General features: G+C 45.8%; 1 protein-coding gene and 1 pseudogene across 1 annotated transcript; one reads left to right on the top strand and one right to left on the bottom strand.

The window, feature by feature from the left end:
* The first annotated feature begins 4692 nt into the window (after positions 1–4692).
* LOC124701959 lies at positions 4693–10046 on the top strand (annotated as a pseudogene).
* Positions 10047–10129: 83 nt separating this feature from the next.
* On the bottom strand, positions 10130–12855 carry LOC124695205 (nucleolar protein dao-5). The gene is made up of 7 exons (XM_047228082.1): positions 12664–12855; positions 12121–12213; positions 11740–11826; positions 11578–11649; positions 11399–11509; positions 11245–11315; positions 10130–10725 (listed from the first exon to the last, which is right to left on the bottom strand). Exons 1-7 carry the CDS (start codon positions 12853–12855, stop codon positions 10344–10346), a joined length of 1008 nt encoding a protein of 335 aa, XP_047084038.1. The 3' UTR covers positions 10130–10343.
* Positions 12856–13744: the final 889 nt, after the last annotated feature.

Here is a 13744-nt window from a genome sequence, read left to right as displayed (position 1 = left end):
GTGTTAGCCTCTAGTGGCGAGTTGCATCCTTGGTGGAGTTGGTTTCCTTGGTGGAGTGTGTTAGCCTCTAGTGGCAAGTTGCATCCTTGGTGGAGTTGGTTTCCTTGGTGGAGTGTGTTAGCCTCGTGTGGCGCATAGCATCCTTGGTGCAGTTGGTTTCCTTGGTGGTGTGTTGTAAGCCTCTTGTGACCGTGTACTTGAGAGCCTCCGTGTTGTGGAGTTGCCTCATGCTTGATACTTGGCGTTTTCCCAAGCTTGTACGGGTTCGGTGACCACCCTCAAGGGTCCCTTAGTGGATCGAGGCTTTCCTTTGGTGGAAAGGCTCGAGGAGAATACGGTGGCCCTAGTTGGCTTCTTGGAGTGCCTCGTGCCTCCACACCGCTCCAACGGAGACGTAGCACCCTTGGGTGTGAACTTCGGGATACATCGTCGTCTCCTCGTGCACCGGTTACTTCTCAACCCGAGCTCCTTTACCTATGCGCTTTACATTGTGATATCTATCATGCTTGATGCTATGCTTATCTTGTTATCATCTTGTTGCTCATCATGCTAGCATAGGTTGTTGGAGCACTTAGGCAAACCCCTAGTTGATAGGCCTTGAGCTAAACTAGTAAACACATGAGTAGTTTTATTCCGCCTAGTTTAGCTCTCAAGTAGAAGTTTTTATACACCACCTTTTCACCCTCACCCCCCTCTAGGCGACGTCCTAGTACAGTCACACGCTAATAGAGACTGCCTTAGAAAGCTCGAAAATCAGCCTAGACTACCAAGCACGATCTAGAAATGCCCAAACCCTGATAGGCCGGTGCCTTGGCGCAGTGCTATAACTGTAGAACAGCCACACAAAAAGCAAGTAACCAGCAGCAGAAGTAAAGTTCAATGGAGGCAACAACACCACTTAACACTACAGGAGAGATGTTGTATGCCGACGGCCGCCAGCCGTCGGCACAGCCTAGAAGACCGTCGGCACAGGCTGTGCCGACGGTGACCGTCGGCATAGCGTCGTCGGCATAGTTCTGGTCGGGGACTGCCCGATCACCGTCGGCACCAACTGGCCGTCGGCATAGATTGTTGTGCCGACGGTAAAACCATCGGCATAGTATTTCAAAATTTTCAAATTTATTTTCGAAAAAATATTCAAAAAAAAATTGAAAAAAAAAATTTCACTTTTCTTCTTCTACTTTTTTTTTACTTGTTAATCTTTCACAATCACACTTAGTACACTTAATCTTAGGTCAAATTGCACTTATGGTCAAACTTCCCAGTTGGTCACCCATCCTCAACTTCTTGGTTCTCTTCGGATGAGCTTCCCTGAAAGAAATGACACCTTTGATGTTAATATTACCATATCTATCATATTAACCCTTTGACCGTGATGTCACACCTCTATATTTTTAAATTCTAAACAATTATTTAAGTAAACAACAATGAATATATATAAATAATAATAATATAGAATTTGAAAAACAATTAAATGATTTTATTTTTTGTTTTTTATTTAATAAGGAATAATTAATATCGAGTAAATGCGAATTTGGCAAATAATATGTCTAAATTGATCAGAAAAATGAGAGGAATACAAATATGACATCCATATCATCTTTTGAACCTACAAAGTTAACTTACCCAAAAATCATGAGCATTAGATCAAGTACCTCTAGTTTAAATTTGACTGACTTTATCGAAAATAAGGTGGAAAACGGCCTCGGCATGGCATAGTTCGCCGAAACAAAGTCATATTTGGCACGTGTGTGGGCCCTAGGATGGGAAGTAAGACCCCGGACGTGCATTTCAAATCCGATCCACGGTCGACTATCTTTTCATTTTTAGCGTGCCCAAACGGTTTTTATTTGTGAAGCAGCTACATGGGGCGCATTTTAGTGTTAAGTGAAACCTCCGTGCGATGATAGTAGATCACCTACGCACCACCTATCACATGCCATGTGCACGCGTTAGCTTTTTGGGAACCCATGCGGCTTCCGGCGGTGTCCCGCCGTATCCGCTGGAAACTGACCGGATTTGAACTAGGGGTCAACTATCCGTCGCTCCAGAAATTCCGGAAAAATTGTTTTTATTTCAACGACGCATCATTATATATGCTATTTTTTGTCCGTTTAGTTTGTTCGCGAATGGGTGCACCCGCACGCCCGGTACGGCGATACCGCATGTCTCGGGGGTCCTGTTTTGGCCAGATGGCAATTTGAACGAAGTCAAAAAAATCCCACAGAGTCGCGTGACGTCATTTTATATGTCATAGTAACTGTTCCATTTGTTAAAACTAGGATACGGCAATTATTTTGAAAAACCCTTCACGAAAAGGGCTATCACGTCCGGAGTTCTATGGATTTCAAGGGAAATGAGGTGGGAAACGGCCTCGGCATGTCATAGTTTGCCGAAACGAGATCATATTTGGCACGTGTGTGGGCCCTAGGATGGGAAGTAACACCCCGGACGCGCATTTCTAATCCGATCCACGGTCGGCCATCTTTTCATTTTTAGCGTGCCCAAACGGTTTTTATTTGTGAAGCGACTACATGGGGCGCATTTTAGTATGAAGTGAAACCTCCGTGCGATGATAGTAGACCACCTACGCACCACCTATCAGATGACATGTGCACGCGTTAGCTTTTTGGGAACCCATGCGGCTTCCGGCGGTGTCCCGCCGTATCCGCTAGAAACTGACCGGATTTGAACTAGGGTTCAACTATCCGTCGCTCCAGAAATTCCGGAAAAATTGTTTTTAGTTCAACGACGCATCATTATATGTGCTAATTTTTGTCTGTTTAGTTTGTTCGTGAATGGGTGCACCCGCACACCCGGTACGGCGATACCGCATGTCCCGGGGGTCCTGTTTTGGCCAGATGACAATTTGAACGATGTCCAAAAATCCCACGGAGCCGCGTGACGTCATTTTATATGTCATAGTAACTATTCCGTTTGTTAAAACTGGGATACGACAATTATTTTGAAAAACCTTTCACGAAAAGGGCTATCACGTTCGGAGTTCTATGGATTTTAGGGGAAATGAGGTGGGAAACGGTCTTGGCATGGCATAGTTTGCCGAAACGAGATCATATTTGGCACGTGTGTGGACCCTAGGATGGGAAGCAAGTCCCCGGACGCGGATTTCTAATCCGACCCACGAGCGACAATTTTTTCATTTTTGGCGTGTGTGAAAGCCATGAAACCTCGAACATTATAGCTCATTTCTAAAAAGATTTGTTTAGGTATTTGAAATATTCCATTTTTTATATTTTTCTATGATAGATCTTGTTTTTCTGCAAAATTTGATATATTATACTTATTTTTCTCAATTAGAATGATTTAGTTATGATTTTTTGAAGACTGTCGTGCAGAAATAGAAAAAAGCTATACCGTCGGCACAGATCTGTAGTAAAAAAAAAGAAAAAAAATATTGTGCCGACGGCCAGACTGGTCCTGTACCGTCGGCACAACCGGCTTGTGCCGACGGCCATTTTAGCGACGACGGCCATCTTTATCGCCGCGATCCGGATGCTTCTGTGCCGACGGCCCCGATATTTGGCCGTCGGCACACACGGCAGCCGTCGGTACATCTGTGCTCTCCCGTAGTGTAAGGATGCTTCCGCGGCAAGCAAGACGAACCGCAGATAGATGCACGCTTCAGAATGCTGACACGTGTGAACGATTGGTCACATCGCCTGCGGAAAAACCTGAAAGTGGCGAAGATGAGCGAGGCTTTAGCAACACACTTGGCTGTCTTGCTGAATCTAGCAAAGCGTTGATAGCGCCTAGTGCCTGATCCCTGACGTGACACTGATCAGATACATCGATCGGCCTTTCAGGAAGACATGAAACCTCTCCAACTATACGTATGTAGGAGTATTTATGTTGATGTTGGTACTGATCCGTAAATAGGTAGCTCCTCTGCGAACAAAACTACGAGTTGATGTTTAGACCATATGCCGATCGATGAAACTTGTGCATATAAAGATGCTATGGCTAGCTAGTAGTTGGCCGTTGCTTAGAAGCTAAAATGAGCTCGATCGATGGATCGCGTAGATGTCAACTACTAAAGCTAGGTAGCAGGAGGCAAAGGTCAAGAGAGGGAGAGTTCCTTTTCTCTGATATCTTTTTCTTTTGAGCGAGCCCTAGCCATATAGACCTTGTCTTTTGTCGAACGCCTCATTATCCCGCCGGAGAAAACTCTGCTTTGCAGCTGTGCACAGCCACAGACCGACACGGCCGGTCGCCGTCGCTTTTGGCCATCATGTTCATGCCCGGCCACCACCACGATCGATCGTGACCCGCGCCGACCATGGTACTATGATAATATGCCTTCCCCCACCGGAGAAGGAACCAGCCAGCGCTCAAAACAAAGAGGCCAGTCGACTAATCCTCTATATCCATCAATCAATCTATCTAGCTTGCAATAATAGTTAAACAAAGAGATGAACAAGCAAGACGCTTTCACATGTAAGCAATCAGGTGAAAATAATATCGTGTGCGTGCGCGCGTGCGTCGTCGTCGTCGATCCCACTGTGCCTGTGCCGTCGCGCGCGCCGTGATCACGAGAAACGCGGGAGGTCGAACAAGTGGCCGGCTGCCGTCCCAACTTGCACGCTCGCCATCCCGCCGCCGACAACGGCCGAACTTTCCCCGGCCGGTTGCTTTCCTCCCCATCCCCTCTCACTCCCATTGCTTTTTATACAGAACCAAACGCCAAGAGCCCAAGACGCCAAGCGATCGATCGAGAGAGCTTAACCCCGGTCCTGTATCTGCGAGTGGGAAAGGGGGCCGGTGCAACTTTTCCTCGATTCCTTGCACGTCAGTGGCCGGGCGCTATATATACGGAGAGTCCGGGACCAATGGAGAGGAGCTGGTTCGGGTGGAGGAAGGCCAAGAAGGGCGGCGGCGGTGGTGGCGGTAGCAAGGAGGACAAGCGGACGAAGGTGGTGGTGGACGGGTCGGGGATCAGGGACCTGGTGGAGGACAGGGAGGCGTTCGGCATGTTCGCCGACACCAAGTTCGACGCAGCTCGACGCCGACGGCGACGGCAGGCTCTCTGCGCGGGAGCTGGAGCCCGCCGTGGCCGACATCGGCGCCGCGCTCGGCCTGCCCGCGCAGGGCTCCTCGCCCAACGCCGACCACATCTACTCCGAGGTACGTAAGCACGGTGATGGGTCCTACTAGCTACACGAAGCCGATGGCATTACGGTGACTGCAACCAACCGAGCTAGTCTTGCCAGCCATGATCTGATAGCTGAGAGGCAAGGTAAGCCGGCCTACGGGTTGCCAGCTCGGTGCTGTCGGTGTGCTCAATTCGGGATTTTTTCAGTAGCTTACACAACCTAAACCTTTCCAGTGAAAATCGCTTGACCCTTAGAAACTCAGCCGCAAGGCACACAAATTTACTAAACCTTCTGTCGCTCCAAAACATTGGGCGACACCTGAACTTACTAGCTCTTGTAACTAAGTTGTTGAGTCGCCCATTATACTACTGTAGTAGCATATGTTTCCTGGTAATAATTGCATGAATTCCTGCAAGGTATATTCATGAGATGAATCTTGCGAGGATAGTTATCCATCAGATGCAGTGGATTCAGTCGAATAACCAGAAATTCTGGTGGCCGGGGTGCGTTTGGTTGGTGCCCACATCAGCCCTACCAAATATTTGGCAAGAGTTGGTTGCCAACTTTTTGGTCAAGAAATCTTTTGCCCACATTTGGCCAATTATTTGGCTAGAATCAGTAAGTGAGAGGGGTGGACATGCATTGGCAGCCAAAATTTTGGCTACAAACCAAACAATGACCACAACTTGATAGGCAATCAATTTTTTTGGCTGGGCTACTTAGGGAACCAAACCAAACACACCCATATTGCATATGAATATGGGAGCATGATAGCAACGTACAACCGTCCACGGCTTGGAAGACGGGGTAGAAAAGCCGTCGCTGCTGGCAGGTGTATTTAGCAGACGATGATGGTACTAGGTTAGTAATCGAGATTATTTTCGTTATCCAATCTCCTACACCAAATCGTTAGCCGGTGAAGATTTTAGAAGGCAATGCAGGATTCAGGTTTGCCCACAGGTCGGCGTCGAGATGCCCTGAACCTGAGTTCAAGCCAGTGGAGGTTAGGAAAAGAACCTACAGCGTCACAATCGGAACCTCGTCCTCATGATCATTTACTATACATCCCGTCAGTATCTTTTGAAGTAGAAATATGTCAATCTATCTGATGGAACATCGCAAAAAATCCATTATAGTCAGTAGTGGCCATGGAATGCATCGAGAACTCAAAAAGTTCTCAAAAAAACAGAGAGCAGTTTTTCTGAATCTCATCGAAGAACATGTTTTCACACTTTTGTATTAAAAATGAGTGTTAGTTTATTGTGTTACTCTCTAGGTTCAGTAAATAGTTCTCTCCGCTGGAGACCATTTTCTGCCTGGATTCACATAATCTCAGTTAGGTGCCGAGTCCAACTTCAGACAGACATCAGACAGATAGACAGGAACACCATGGAGACTACCCTGATTTTAAGTTTCCTAAGCTATATTTTTATTTAAGGAGGCTTTTACTAAACTGAAACCCTTTTTGTGTGACAAATAGACAGGATTTCCCATAACCTCAGTTGCCAAGTTCAACTTCAGACATGACCATTAATGGAGACTGCCCAAGTTTTTCTTAGACCACAGCAGAGCTCTTTGTAGATCACACTTTTTTCTCCAAACGTTTGTTCTTCACTCGTTATGAATAACATAAGAGAAGTCCAGACACTAGCTTATTGCTCTATTGAATCTGTTCAGAGAGTACTGTCTGGGAGTTTTCTGCTGCAGTGCCTGGATGGCAAATTGCTCCTCTCTTACGCATAGAGAAAAAAGAGCGAGGAGTTTTTCTGAATCCCATCGGTAGTACATGTTTCACAGTTTTGTATTGACAATGACTGGTATATTGTATTAATCCCTTGGTTCAATATAACATTTTCTGCCTGCATTCACATAATCTCAGTTAGTTGCAAACTTCAACAAGAACGTGATTCTGAAGCGTTATGCCGAAACAAAAAATCTTCGTAAAATGTGTGTTTTTTCTTTCGACATGTTTGATGTCTCCACTGGTTGTGAACAAAAAAAATCTTCCGACATTTTCGATGTCTCCACTGGTTATGAACAACAGAAGAGAAACTCCTCAGTTGCATATATGAAGTGACTTCCGTCTAATAACAATAAGATAGGTGTGGGCTTATTGCATATATGAATATAGCATGATCGCAACCTGCTATGGTCTATGTCTTGGAAGACGGGATAGAGAAGTCGTGGCTGCTGAATGGTGTATTTAGCAGATGATGGTACTAGGTTAGTAATCGAGATCCGTTTCGTTATCCAATCTCCTACACTAAATCGTTAGCCGGTAAAGACTTTAGAAGGTAATGCAAGATTCAGGTTTGCCCACAAGTCGGTGTCGAGATGCCCTGAACCTGAGTTCAAGCACGCCATTGGAGGCTGGGAAAAGAACCTACAACGTCATGATCCAAACCTTCACCTTGTCCTCATGTCCTCGATTATTTATGATACATGCCGTCAATCTCTTTTGAAGTAGAAATATGTCACTCTCTCTGATGGAACATCGCAAAAAAATCTATCAGGTGACCAGGGATTTTGCTGTGCACGTGAGTTGGTGGAAACACTTTTGTACTGAAAATAATTGGTATTACGCCCTAGGTTCAGTAAAACATTTCTCTCCGCTAAAGAGCATTTTCTGCCTCAATTCACATAATGTCAGTTAGGTGCCAAGTCCAACTTCAGGCATAGACAGGAACATCCTGGAGACTATCCTGATTTTAAATTCCTAAGCTCTATCTTTCTTTAAGGAGATCTATTCAACTGAAACCCTTTTTATGTGAAAAATAGACTGGATTTCCCATAACCTCAGTTGCCAAATTCAACTTCAGACAGGACCATCAATGGAGACTGCCCAAATTTTTCTTAGACCACAGCAGAACTATTTGTAGATCACACTTTTTTCCAAACATTTACAACATAAGAGAAGTCCAGACACTGGCTTATTGCTCTATTGAGTGAGTACTAGCTGGGTGCTTTCTGCTACAGTGCCTGAATGGCCCATTGTTCGTCTCTTAAACATAGAGTAAAAAACGAGCGCGGAGTTTTTCTGAATCGCGTCGATAGTACTCCCTCCATCCCAAAAAAGGATGTCTTAGATTTGTCTAAATTATATCCAATTTTAGACAAATCTAATACATCCGTTATGGTACGGAGGGAGTACATGTTTTCACAGTTTTGTATTGAGAGTGACTGGTATATTGTATTAATCCCTTGGTTCAGTAAAACATTTTCTGCCTGGATTCACATAATATCAGCTAGTTGCAAACTTCAGACAGGAACATCATTGGAAACTTCGAGTCTCCTGGTTCTAAAGCATTATACCGAAACAAAAAAAATTCTTCGTAAAATGTATGTTTTTTGTTTCGACATGTTTGATGTCTCCACTGGCTATGAAGAACAGAATTTTTCTTCCGACATCTTCGATGTCTCCACTGATTATGTACAACAGAAGAGATGAGTCTGTTCAGGGACTACGGTTGTGCCTGAATGGTAAATTGCTCCTCTCTTACACACTGCACAAACCTGAAAGTGCAGGCTATGAGCGAGCTGACCCATGGTCATGGGAACCAAGAGGGTGTGACCAGGGCAGAGTTCCAAGAGGTCCTGTCGGACATTCTCCTTGGCATGGCGGCCGGGCTCAAGAAGGACCCGATCGTGATACTGCGCATCGACGGCGAGGACCTCAGGGACTTCGTGTCCAGCCCCAGATATGATCCGGCAGCTGCTGCCATCTTCTCACAGGTTGGGTCCGAAGATGCTACTCTCCGGGAATGTTTGATAGCTGCTGTTCAGCAGCTCCGTGTCGACCATGGAATGCCCCCAGCTACTGACCCTTGGGTAAGTGAGTGAACAAAATAGTGTTTATTTCTAGCAAATGATCTGTCAGATGTCGGTACACAAACTGAAGATTTATGTGATACTGGCAGATCGCAGACAACATCGTGGAACCGGCGTTGAAGCAACTCCCCACCGATCAGCTTGAGCAACCGGCATCCCGGGACGTCTTCTTCGAGCAGCTCAAGAAGCTCCTGGGCGATGTCGCGGAACGGCTTCAGGAGCAGCCTGTGATTGTCGCACACACCGAGAACACCTTCAACGGGAGCGGTGTCAGGAGGCTGCTGTCAAACAAGTTCGAGCTGGACAAGGTACACATGATCAGACTGGGATTCGTCGATCCTTGCATCTTCTTTTTCTTCAGACTTTTGCAGCACTGATGGTGTATGATGGCATGTGTGCTAGCTGTTGGATTCTGTGTGGAGAGACGTGCCTAAGGAACACGAGAAGAAAGCGTCCAAGGAACAGCTGAGAGTCGCACTCGATAAGATGGCTGATGCAGCAAGCTTACCACCTCATGGCGCTGTCAATCAGGTTCTAATACTTTTGCTTTAGCCGGCACGAGACTTCGAGGTGACGAGACTTTGATCTGATTGGAACTGAACATCATTTTGATGGTTTTGAACGTGAATTGATCAGGTGGATGCCGTAGTGAATGAGGCGCTCAAGAAGGCGAATGCTGACGACGGAAAGGTGGTAGACGAAGCGGAGTTCAAGAAACTGCTGACAGAGGTGCTTGGAGCCGTGATGCTGCAGCTGAACAGCCAACCGATCTTCTTTTCCACCAGCACCGTCGTCCACGAGCCACTGTCCACTTCATCCAACTTGTTGTCGTCGCCAGCGGTGGCAGCACCGCCAAGCGAGTAAAGGAGTACGCATACGAAAGGGTAAATATGAGAGTGGGCTATAAAGCCTCTCTGTAAGTAGTGCCTGTCGTGATGGTTCTTTTTATCTGTTCACGGCATTCATGCTTTGTTTGGTCGCAACCTGACGGAATGCAACGATGCATTCGTCAGGTTTGTTCGCCTGGTTGATATATAACTTTAGAATAAGGCTTTCAAAGCCAGACACATTGTCAATGGGAAATGCAAGTAGTTTGCGATTACATAAGGTGGGGGAGAAGATAACATTCGGCTTTGAGTACATGCCAGATTGAAATATGCTAATCCACAGAGTCAACACTCGTGTGCCACTTTAACAAACTCTCATTAGCATTCGGAGCAGAAAGAGAAAAACACTACTCAAGTACTGGAAAACATGGAAACAGTGTACTGCTTCACCACAATAGTTTTGCTCCAGGTTCACACGAAAGTTGAAATTTTCTCAGCATTTTCTAAGGTTATCCTGATCTAGCATAATGAAAATGATCAACAAAGGACATGTCTTGTTTAAGGATCAGATACCTAGCTAGATCTTCTGCCGTTTGGTCTTGGTCGGCATGATTTCGTCCTCATCGTCATCTGTGTTGCTCGATGCCTTCCTTTTCTTCTTTCCTGTGGTTTTTCCAGCGCTCTTGCTTTTGGTCTTTGTCGGCGTGACAAAGTCATCGTCATCGTCATCTGTGTCACTAGGACTAGATGCCCTCTTTTTCTTCTGTGCTGTGGTTTTTCCAGAGCTCTTTGTACCTGAGTTGGTTTTTTCTTCACATAACATTAGTACTCTCTTGGTTGGAGAACTTGTCTTTCTTGGTGCAGCAAGTAATTTGACTGGTGACTTCAGTTTCTGGGCCTGTTTCTTCTGAAAGACCTTTCTGGCCACATCCTCTGGGAGCAAACCCCATTCCATCAACCTATCCACATCCAAAGCGTTGCTCAAGATATTAATTTTCTTACATCAGAGGAAATAATATTGTATGCACAAAATGTACACGCCTTGGACATAAATGGATAACAAATTAAAACACGGGCTACAAGTAACTAGTTCCAGAAGTAAACACAATATGCCAATGTATGATTTGATTAGGAATGACAGGAAAGTGAAAACTAGCTGAAAAACAGTGAGGTTTGTTAACCTAAACTGGTGAGACATGGTCCAGTTCTGACCCATGACACTCGTGTTTAGCAAAGATAAAGGACCTCAGTTGTAAGCAGCAGAGCTAGTTTCTAAAAAGAAAGGAGGTACAAGGGAGAAGCCTACAAGCATAAAACCAACACTCAGACGAGACAACACATGCTAAAAAGTTCTTAAAAGGAATCTGCACCAAGCAGTTTGTGAAAAACGCAGACTAGGTCAGGATTTCAGTAAGCTACCACTACACACGAAGTTTGGCTAGTACAAAAAATAGGTACACCATTGCATAGTATCTCACCAGACTGCAGCCATTTCGCTATCTGGCACCTGCTCGTAGAGTGATTCATAAAATATCCTCAATGGATCCCTCTGCAACAAAGTAAAAGAACAATCATTCCTCATCTGAAAGGAATAAAAACATACAAGGTGGGAAAATGTCAAAATGATCATACTTCGGGAGGAGGATCGTGTTTCTGCCCTGGCAATTCATACACCTTCCTCTCCTTCTTCACCTTATTTCCATCTTGCTTGATATCACCTTCTTTCTTTATTTTCTTGTTCTCCTTCAAGGGGTCAACTAAATAATTTATAGCAACTAAACAACACAACATAAGTCACTGAAATGGCATACCTTGGTATCAGGCTCGTCTTTTGGTTTCTTAACCTTGGAGGTCTTAGGTTTACTGACAGCTGGACTTCTCTTCTGCGATTTTGGCTGAAAATTTAGCACCTACTAACCTCGAGAACAAAATCAACGGAAATAAATCTGTAACAAGAGGAGAATAACTGCAACCTTGCGGTCAGAACCGGTTTCTTCTTTCTTAACTTTATTAGAAGCTTTTGGCTTGCTAGTGGGAGTCTTCTGCGGCTTCTCATCTTCCTAGAAGACACAGCACTGTTATCTTTAGACACGACAAGAAAGATTGGAAGAAACCAGTAAAATAAAAAGCCAACAGATCTCAGTTGAAGGTAACTTTGCAATGATCTCAGAAAATGCATGAATAGCTGTTCACACCTTGACCACTCTTATCATTTTTCTAATCGAAAACGATTTCTGTAGACGTGTCTAACTCTAAGAACAGATTAACCAATGTGTTTGCCAATCCTCACTAACCACAAAAGATTCATAAGAAAAGCGCAGATAATATTGGAATAAGAGGAGCATAATTGCAACCTCGAAGTCGTCATCATCAGAAGCAGTTTCTTCTTTCTTAACTTTAGATGCCTTCTGCTTGCTACTGGGGGTGCTTTTTGGCTTCTCATTTCCCTGCAAGACATAGCAATGTCATTTCTATACGAAGTTTGTGAAACCAGAAAACTAGAGCAAATACATCTCCGAGGTAGTCTTGCAGCGACATTAAAAGACACAGAGCATTATTCGCAGCTTGACCACTGTCCCATTTTTTCCTAATCGAAAACATTGTTCTGGGACATGTCCAATCTAGGAGAAGAAGATTGGCCAATGCGCCCACGAATCCTAGCTAATCACAAACGGCTCATGGAGCAAATACCTAATTATTAACAAATAGACGGGACAACAAACAGAAAACATCCCAAGAGATCCGAATCAAACCTTCTTGCCCCGAGAACCAGAACCGGGCGTGTACTCATCTTCTTCGTACTCGTCGTCGTCATCCTCGTCCTCTTCCTCCTCCTCGTCCTCCTCCTCGTCGTCGTCTTCGTCCACCCACTCCTTCTTCACACCCCCATTGCCCGCTTTCCTGGCCCGGGAGTGTGCGAGCGGGACGTCATCCTCATCGTCCTCCTCTTCCTTCTTGACCTTGGAGGCGCTCGCTTTCTTCTTGTCGCGGGAGATCGCCAGCGGCACGTTGTCGTCCTCGTCGGAGTCCTCCTCCTCCTCCTCCTTGTAGGGCGGGTTCAGCCCGGCGGCGGCGGCGTCCCGGGACATTGCTGCGGTGGGGCGAGGGTTTCGGATTTTCGCGGTTAGTTCTGGAGGGAATGTGAAGAGAATCGAGCTGCGGGATAGGAGGAAGAACGGAAGAGGATGAGGACCGGGGGAGGAAGGATGCCCTCACCAGCTCAGGCGGTCGGGCAGCGGCGGCGGCGGCGCTGGGGAGGATTGCGCCTGTCGGCCGATGGGGATGGGACGAGGCAGAGGCAGAGGCGGCGCTCGCGGTGGTGCCTTGCCTTGTGTGGTTCGTACGAAGGAATTCAGGATGGGCTGTTTTTTTGTTTTTGAGATGATTCAGGATGGGCTGTTGGGGAGAAATAAAAGACCGATTCCTGCCAGGCCGCGACTAGAATTTAAGTTCGGAGACACGCGCGGGCTTCGTGAGCAGATCCTACACACCGACCAGGTCGGTGTATAGCGATCGCCGCACACGTCTGCGGGTCCTGGGCCAGGCCCATATATCACCTGATGGCCTTTCCGTTAGCTGTTAGTTTTTTCTTTTTTGTTTCCAATTTTCTGCTGGTAACATGGCATGTTGAATATTATCTAAGATATATGTACATGTTTAAATCATTACACGGAATTTGAGAAACTAGGAGTAACACTTGTCCGCACCCCTAAAGGAATTTGGCACTAACATGACACGGTTTTGTTTTTAGATCGTACGGCTGTCGAGGGATGACCTCGCAATGTCCATGAATGATGGACTTGGGGTTTCAGGAAAAAGTGGCGTGTTGGTGGTTTCGTGGATTGGTCAGATAAACAAGGCTTATCCGATAAATTAGGGTTTACGGCAATGATTCGACGATCTCCCAATGGCTCCTCCTAGCCTTTATATAGGAAGCTAGGTCATAGAGTCCAACTCGAGTCAATTTACATATGTTTC

Source organism: Lolium rigidum, chromosome 3 (genome assembly GCF_022539505.1).
Source record: "Lolium rigidum isolate FL_2022 chromosome 3, APGP_CSIRO_Lrig_0.1, whole genome shotgun sequence".
NCBI classification, from domain to species: Eukaryota; Viridiplantae; Streptophyta; class Magnoliopsida; order Poales; family Poaceae; genus Lolium; species Lolium rigidum.
The sequence above is the reverse complement of the archived record's forward strand: the minus strand, read 5'-3'. Positions and strand labels throughout refer to the sequence as shown.